This window comes from Myotis brandtii, unplaced genomic scaffold, assembly GCF_000412655.1.
Source record: "Myotis brandtii unplaced genomic scaffold, ASM41265v1 scaffold298, whole genome shotgun sequence".
Classification (NCBI taxonomy): domain Eukaryota; kingdom Metazoa; phylum Chordata; class Mammalia; order Chiroptera; family Vespertilionidae; genus Myotis; species Myotis brandtii.
The window spans coordinates 398,841-407,500 of NW_005361391.1; the positions used below are offsets into that span (position 1 = coordinate 398,841).

The following is an 8,660-nucleotide window of genomic DNA, read 5'->3' on the forward strand; positions in this document are numbered from 1 at the left end:
AGCCCATATTAGGAGCTTAATAAATATTTGTTGAAATAATGAATTAATTCATGAATAAAATAAAAACCTTTCAAGGTCACAGCAGAGCATGAGTGGTTCAAAATCCAGGTCGTTAAATTCTAGCACCTACACTTTTATTCCCTTTGCTCCTTTCATTCCCAAGTGCAGTAGGCAGTTAGGTAGTGGGTTAGGCTCTTCATTCCAGTTGACACCCTAATATGCAAATAGACTGAACAGCGGAACAACCGAACAACTGGTCGCTATGATGTGCACTGACCACCAGGGGGAGCGCACAGAACATGGTGGGCTTTGGCAGCAGGCAGCAGGGCATGGAACATGGCGGGGGTCAACCACGGTGGGTTGGTGGAGCAGGTGAGCGGGATTGCCAGACCAAGGGAGGGCACTGGTTGCTGTCATCGGGGTGAGCCTCTGGTGGTTACTGAAAATTCCTTGCTCCCATGCACCGAGGTCCTGTCCAGTGCTTGCAGCTGCTGCCAGTGCCAGCCCCATTCGCACCCACTGCCAGCGCCGGAGCCACTGCTCATACCCGCTGCCGGTGCCTGGTGCCAGCCCCAATCACTTGGCCCCATCCGCAGGTGCAAGCTGCAGCTGCCAGCCCCAATCACCCCTCAGGGCTTCTCTACCTCCCCCTGCTCCTGAGGGGCAATCAGGGCTGGCAGCCACCTCTCACACCCGCAGCTGGTGCCAGAGCAACCGCTCACACTCGCTGCCCGTGCCGAGAGGACAGGACTTCATTTCAAGAGGACAGGACTTCATTCATTTATCTATTTACAGTTTACTGCTGATTCCTTCTGATTGCTCGGCATCATCAGAAGGTGCGAGCAGCGGCTGCTGGCTCTGCTCACCCCTGAGGGCTTCGCCACCTCCTCCTGCTTCTGAGGGGTGATTGGGGCAGCAGCCGCCACTCACACCCGCTGACGGTGCCTGCCCCAATCACTCTGCACCATCAGCAGGTGTGAGCAGGGCCGGCGCCATTAGCTCATGGGAGCAGCAGCAAAGGGAGTGGGGCTGCTGGCAGTTGGGACCGGGGGCTGAGGGAGGAGGGGCAGGGCAGGGGGGTGGAGGATGGGCCAAGACCCACCCCTGTGCCCACCACAGCCTCGCGGCCCACAGTCCCTTTCAAGGTGCATGAATTTGTGCACTGGGCCCCTAGTTATAAATAATGCTGCAATAAACATGAGGATGCAAGTTTACTCTTAGTCTAGTGCCAATCACCATCATACATCATATTTAGCTTATGTATTTATTTTATTGCCCATGATATAAGCTTCATGATATAAATTTCAAGAGGACAGGACTTCATTCATTTATCTATTTACAGTTTACTGCTGATTCCTCCAACCATACAAGTGTACCTAGCCCATATTAGGAGCTTAATAAATATTTGTTGAAATAATGAATTAATTCATGAATAAAATAAAAACCTTTCAAGGTCACAGCAGAGCATGAGTGGTTCAAAATCCAGGTCGTTAAATTCTAGCACCTACACTTTTATTCCCTTTGCTCCTTTCATTCCCAAGTGCAGTAGGCAGTTAGGTAGTGGGTTAGGCTCTTCATTCCAGTTGACAAAAGCCATTATCAATACTGTTATTTAGGCAAAAATATTTAACAAATTTTAGAATCGTCTATCCTTCCTCATTCAGGTTGGATTTTGACAGCTATCACAAGAGAAAGTTTAATGTTTTGTGGAAATTCTGATGTGAGATACTCACTCTGTGTCCCCATCTATAAGTTTTTTCTTGCAACTCCAATGGAAGAAGAAGTGATGGGTCTGTCTGCTCTTTCCATGAGTGATCTCTACCAGCCAATATTCATTTGCTTGCCTATTCTAGAATGTAGCTGGGGATAGATTTCAAGCTTGCAGGTTTGTAATTGCCAAAATTCAGCCAGTATGCTTAAACAAGTAAAACAAACCGGAACTTTGTCACTCTCTTTTTCTGCTATTACTTTCCATCAGTTAACATGAAATTTTAAAAATAATCTAGATGTTTATCCATTCTTAATTTCATATCTTGCTAAAATTTTTGAAATAAAAATTTTAATATGTAATACCCCATAATAAAAGAGTAAAACATTTACAATTCTCAATTACTTATGGTTGTTTAAAATTAGACTATTTTCCTTAGAAGCACATTTGCAACCAAAAACTGCAACATACTAATTTTGCTCAAAATCCATTGTTACCTGGCCTGATGTGGGTGGGGCAACCCAGAACTATTCTGTGCTCTTGCTCTAATAGTTACATGTCTGGATGAATCCTCACATCTTCTAGTAAACAGAAAGGAGAAAGCAAGACTAGAACCAGCTAGTGGCATCAGGTTTTCCTGGTCCCCTTATGCACTGTGTAGCTCAATGTTCCGAGGATCTGGGTTGACACATGCTCACCATAATACAAGAAATTTAACCACCGGGTTCCAATGTGTTAATCTAAGTTATATTAACAGTTATGAGACATCACTCTTTATTTCCAAATTTCCCCAATTTGTGCTTTCCAAGGTTGGCCTTGTGACTGTGCATAAATGTCAGGGCCAAGAAGTTGCTCTGAGCTCATCTGATCTGGAGAGACAGGATGACCCGTCAGAATCGGATTTTGTTGCCTTTGCAAAATGCATGTATAGAAATGGGTGGCACGCAATAAAAGTAAAAAAAAAGGAATTTAAATAAATGAAAACTCTGAAGGGTAAAACATGGAATGTGTGACGTGTCAGGGTTTAGAGAGATCATTCCGCTCTTTTCCACTTCTGGGGGATCACACTGAATAATCAGTGAGTGCAGGGGCACTCGCGTGACAATGCCCCAAGTTTCAAATGATCTTGGTTGTGAGAGAGCAGCAGTCAAGGGCTCCTCAGAAAGAGCATATTTCTTCAAGGGGTATATGTCAAGAGACACAGAGAGAAAGGGTGAGGATTGAGAGGAATGGGGGAGGTGATGGCCGAATGAAGGAAGGAAGGAAAATTGCAATTGTGGTTTGATTATCAGCTGTGAGTAATGTGCTCTTTAAATCCTTTCACTTTATTTTGTTGTGTGTATGTGTGTGTTGTTGAAGGAGGTTCACATATGTACAGATACAATTATTTTTCTAAAAGATAATGCTACATAAACTGAAGTTATTTTTTGAGACCCGGTGAAGCACATTATTTTATAGTAGGAATTTAGTTCTATTATCATAAATTCAAAAAAAAAATCAAGGTCTTGTTTTTATTTGGCCCTAGATGGTCTCTGATTGCACAACAGCTGTGACATAAAAATATGCCCTCAAGCACATGTGCTTTAAGTGGTAGTATCATAGATTTCACAAAGAAACACACTTTATAATAATTGAGCTTGCAATCTCCAAGAGTTATGAATAAGCACTGTATATAGCATAGCATTAATAGTCATAGTGTAAAATCCACAAGAAGTACAAAAAGAAATATGCAAAAATTCACTGATAGTAGAAGACTCAGTTCATATTATATCAAAAAGACACACACACACATACACAGATGAGCTACACCACAAATAATGAGGTAATTGCTATATCTCGAATTTTATACCCTGAAACCAGAGAATAACGTTTTTAGAGATGACCTAGTAATAGTCACAAAAATTGACTCTAATCATCCAGAAAGTAGATCTCAATACATATTTTATGATAAAAATAGAAATAATATTTTCTGATCATAATGCAATAAAATGAGAAATTAGTAATAAAAGTAGATGCTAGAAAAAAACAAACCTACCATCTAAAATATTTAATTTTTTTTGCCCTGGCCAATGTGGCAAGGTGGTTAGGGTATCAGTTGGCACACTGAAGGGTCTCGGGTTCGATTCCCTGGGTTGTATATTCAATCCCTGGCCCAGTCGAGGCAAGTGCAGGGGGAAACCTATTGATCTTTCTCTCTCTCTCTCTCCCCTTCTTCCCTCACCGCCACTCTCTCTAAAAAAAATAAAAATAAAAATAAAAAAATCAATGGAAAAAATATCCTCAAGTGTCCTTGGGTGAGGATTAGCAACAAAATTTTTTTTTTTTCCAAAACAACAACAAAAACTCTTTCTTCATTTTCAGTCACTAAAAATCAAAACCAAAATAGTAGAATATTTAGAAGACAACATATATCAAAACCTATGGGTTGCCTTGACTGGTGTGGCTCAGTTGGTTGGAGCATCGTCCCTTGCACCAAAAGGTTATGGGTTCAATTCTGGTCAGGGCACATGCCTAAGTTGCGAGTTCAATCCCTGACCGATGCTTTTCTCACATTGATGTTTCTCTCTCCCTTTTCCTTTCTCTCTCTCTATCTCTAAAAAAACAAAACAAAAAAACTATGGGAAAAAATAAAAGCAGTGTTCACAGTAAAATAGTAGCATTAGATGCTTATGTTGTTAAAAAGAAAATATGAAAAATGAGCATATTAAGCATACAGTTTAAGAACTTGAAAAAACAACAACAGAATGAACTTAAGGAAAGCAGAAAGAAGAAATTACTACAAATAAAAAAAATCAATAAATTACAAAACCAAAAAATAATAATACCACTAAAAAAATTCAAGTGCTGGGGTTAGTAATATTAACATTTAAAAAATATTGGAAAGATGAGGATATACATACAAATATAAAAATTAGAAATGATAATGCAAATTCAGAGTAAATTTTTTAAATTATATAAGGGTAACTTTAAAACTTCATCCAAATAAGTGTGCATTAATTATCAAAATTTAGCCCAAAATAGAAAAAATACATTCAGATTAATTAACATAGAAGATCTAAAAGTATTAAAGATCTGCTCCCTAAAATAGACCAAGTCTGAACAGTTTCACAGATTTCTACCAAACTTGAAAGAATAGATAATTCCAGTGCTATTTAGTTTGTTTCAGAGTATTCATAGTCTCTTTATGCAAACAGCATAACATTGATAACAAAACTTGCCCAACATCCTATATAATAAAAGGATTATATGCAAAATGACCCTAACAGCAGAACAACTGGGAATGACTGGTCACTATGACACACACTGACCACCAGGGGGCAGACGCTCAATGCAGAAGCTGCCCCCTGGTGGTCAGTGCGTTCCCACAGGGGGAGCTCTGCTCAGCCACAAGCCAGGCTGACGGCTGCCAGCACAGCGGTGGTGGCGGGAGCCTCTCCTGCCTCCTCAGCAGCGCTAAGGATGTCCGACTGCAGCTTAGGCCTGCTTCCCGCTGGCAAGTGGACATCCCCCGAGGGCTCCTGGGCTGCCAGAGGGATGTCTGACTGCCAGCTTAGGCCCAATCCCCTGGGGAGCAGGCCTAAGCCAGCAGGTGGACATCCCCCGAGGGGTCCCAGTTTGCAAGAGGGCACAGGCCAGGCTGAGAGACCCCCCCTCCGAGTGCACAAATTTTTGTGCACCAGACCTCTAGTTATCACATAAAAGAAAACTATAGGATTATTTCACATGAATACCAACATAGAAGACCTACATAAAGTCATTCAAACAGGGAAAATGTCCCTGCTAGGCCAGGATGCACTGGGGACTCTGAGATAGAATCTATAGTGAATGTGTGGTCCTTTATTGTCTATCACACTCTAAAGCACTGCCTGGCACTTTGGCAGAGCCTGACATAATACTCCAGAGGAAGGACCCTGACTCCTATGCAGAGGAAGTTTTATGCCACAATACTATAGAGGCACCAGCCCCTTGCCTGATGTGATCAGGGACCAAGAATCAATATGGTGTAATGGAAACTTGGCTTCCGTTCTATTCTGCCAGCCCAAGGTTCATGGACTAGGAGGGAAAACATCAGAATCTCTTCTGTTGAGAAAGAAATTTGAAATCAAACCTTGCAGTGAGAGCTATATGAAGGAGCAAGGTAACAGCAGGATTTGTCATATTGTTCCAGTCACCTATCAAAACACCAGAGAGCTGTTATTGGACAGCCCCCTGAGTCAGAGGGAGAGAGTTGTCCCCTCCTCAGTTCTTGTCTTCTCATGGGAATGAATTCAAATGAGTGACTCCAGATAACTGTATTGTGTTAAAGTGAACTTATTAAGAAAGTAATTTATTGGAGAGACCAAGATGGCGGCATAGGTAAACACCGCAGACTGCTGCCGCAAACAACCACTTCAAAAATACAACTAAAAGACGGAACGGACATCACCCAGAACCACAGGAAGGCTGGCTGAGGAGAGACTCTTCAACTAGAAGGAAAAATAACAGCACACCGAGGCTCAGAGGAGGCGCAGTGTGGAAAAAACTCAGGTGCGGAGGTGCGCGCGCAAAGCGGGCTGGTGGCTGAGAGCGCGGTTGTCTCCTTCCCCATCCCCCTCTTCTCTTACATTATTAGGAGAGACATTAACCATTTGCTCTCAAGTGTCCTTGACTGGGGGAAGATAAGGGCTTGCTGTTTACAAGCTGGCTGTAGGCTGGCAAATTGTTTGGCCTTGTTTAATTTTATTATCTCAGTTTCTGTACTCCTACTGCCTTGGAATTTTTCCTAGTTTCTTGCTATCCAAATATATAAAAGCCTAAGCGACCGAATGACTGGTCGACTAGTCGACCGGTTGCTATGATGCGCACTGACCACCAGGGGGCAGATACTCAATGCAGGAGCTGCCCCCTGGTGGTCAGTGTGCTCCCATAGTGGGAGTGCCACCCAGCTGACTGACCAGTCCCGGCAGCCCACCAGCCTGGCGGCAGCCACTCACTCCCTCAGTAGTTCTGCAGGTCCAATCTCTTCCAATCTCTGGAGAATGGGCCAGGCACCGACGGACCAGTAGGCAGGAGTGGCAGGCAGTGTGGGACTATCAGTTTCAGCCCGATCTCCACAGGCCACCCCAAGGGACCCCACCATGCACAAATTCTTGCACCGGGCCTCTAGTCTTGTAATAATATCAGCATTCAGTTTAGGGAAAATAGCAGCTCCTATCTTAGTATGATCAGGAGCGTGATCCAGACCTTGCAGTTGACAAGCATTGATGCCATAAAAACTGGACTATTACTACTTTCCATGTAGCTTGAAAGAGCAGCTCCTTTTCTGGAGACCAGGTTTCCATAGATCAGTCTTGGACAGATTAACCTTTACTTCTCAATTAGTCCACAGAGTCCAGGAAAATATTGAAATAATAATATGCCACAGCCAAGTGGGCTTATCTCAAGAATTCAAGGATGGTTCAATATTAGGAAATCTATTAATATTATTTACCATATAAAAATGTCAAAAAAAGTATATGATCTCCATAGATAACTAAAGTTTTATAAAATCAAATAACCAAAATCCATTCTTGTATTTAAAAGCAATAATTGATGAGGAGATGAATTCTTTGGTAATAACATTTTTTAAAAATTCAGAAACAAAAAAGAAAGATGTCCTTTATCATCACTTTTATTTAGAATTGTTCTACAGATACTAGAAATTCAATTAGAGAATAAAAAAGAAATTAAAATTGGAAAATTGAAAATAAAATAATTATTATTTGCAGATGATATTGTTATTTTACTAGGAAATCTAACAGCTGATCTAAAGTTATTACAAACAATAGCTAAAAATGGCTGAGTAGAAATTTCTATAATAAGTACATTTTAAAGAACATGATGAGGCTCTCCGACCATGATCTGGCGCTGCGCGGTCCTTGGGGGACGCTGCTCGCCTGGAGCAGGAGTGGCTTGGTCGGTCGGTTCGGCGGGGCAGCCTCGAGGATGGGCAACAGCACGTCGTCGACTTGGGGGAAGCCGGCAGCTGCTCCCCTGAATCAGATCCAGGAAACCATTTCTGACAACTGTGTGGTGATTTACTCAAAGACATCTTGTTCCTACTGCAACATGGCAAAGAAGCTTTTTCACAACATGAACATAAACTACAAAGTGGTGGAACTGGGCCTGCTTGAATATGGAAGCCAGTTTCAAGAAGCGCTTGCCAAGATGACTGGCGAGAGAACCGTGCCAAGAATATTTGTCAATGGGACTTTTATTGGAGGTGCCACCGACACCCACAGGCTTCACCAGGAAGGGAAACTGCTTCCACTGGTTCATCAGTGTTATTTGAAAAAAAGCAAGAAGCATTTTGGCGACAGTGTTTGAGGATGTCTCACTATGTGAACAATCTTCATGAAAACATTAAAATAATGAACAATAAATCACTGTGGAAACCTCAAAAAAAACCATAATGAAATAAAAGTTACCATTTGTGAAAGTAATAAAAAAATACCAGAAATATAATAAATAAGAAACTTCTAAGACTGGAATGTCACTGACAGATAAAAATAGAGACTTGAACAAAAAAATATATCTTTTCCCTAAATCCAAATATCCATTTAACATGACCCAATAAATAGCAACATGATAGTTTGTACTAAATAAATTAATTTTTTAAATTATTGTAAAAAACAAACATAGCCAAGAATTTTATCAATGAGAACTAGGCACTACTTGACATTGAAAAAATTATGTAGTTATAATATGGATTATGAATATATAAATTAGAAAAGCAGAATAAAGTACCCAAAAACAGGCCAAAATAATTACAGGAATATAGTATTTCAGATCAGTGGAGAAAAGATGAATTATTCATTAGCAAACAACTAGACAATAATTTGTTAAAACAATAAAGTTGGATTGCTATCTTACATGTGATACCAAAATAATGTCCAGGCAAATTGAAGATTTAAATATGAAAAATAAATTGAAA

At 41.1% G+C, this 8,660-nt stretch overlaps 1 protein-coding gene across 1 annotated transcript; it reads left to right on the forward strand.

The window, feature by feature from the left end:
• Positions 1-7,578: 7,578 nt before the first annotated feature.
• On the forward strand, positions 7,579-8,061 carry LOC102241658 (glutaredoxin-2, mitochondrial). Its single transcript, XM_005869541.2, has one exon. It carries the CDS (start codon positions 7,673-7,675, stop codon positions 8,051-8,053), a length of 381 nt encoding a protein of 126 aa, XP_005869603.1. The 5' UTR covers positions 7,579-7,672; the 3' UTR covers positions 8,054-8,061.
• The last annotated feature ends 599 nt before the right edge of the window (positions 8,062-8,660 follow it).

What these genes read in the sequence shown, in the direction of transcription:
- LOC102241658 (XM_005869541.2), top strand. Translation starts at nt 7,673, where the DNA reads ATGGGCAACAGCACGTCGTCGACTTGGGGGAAGCCGGCAGCTGCTCCC.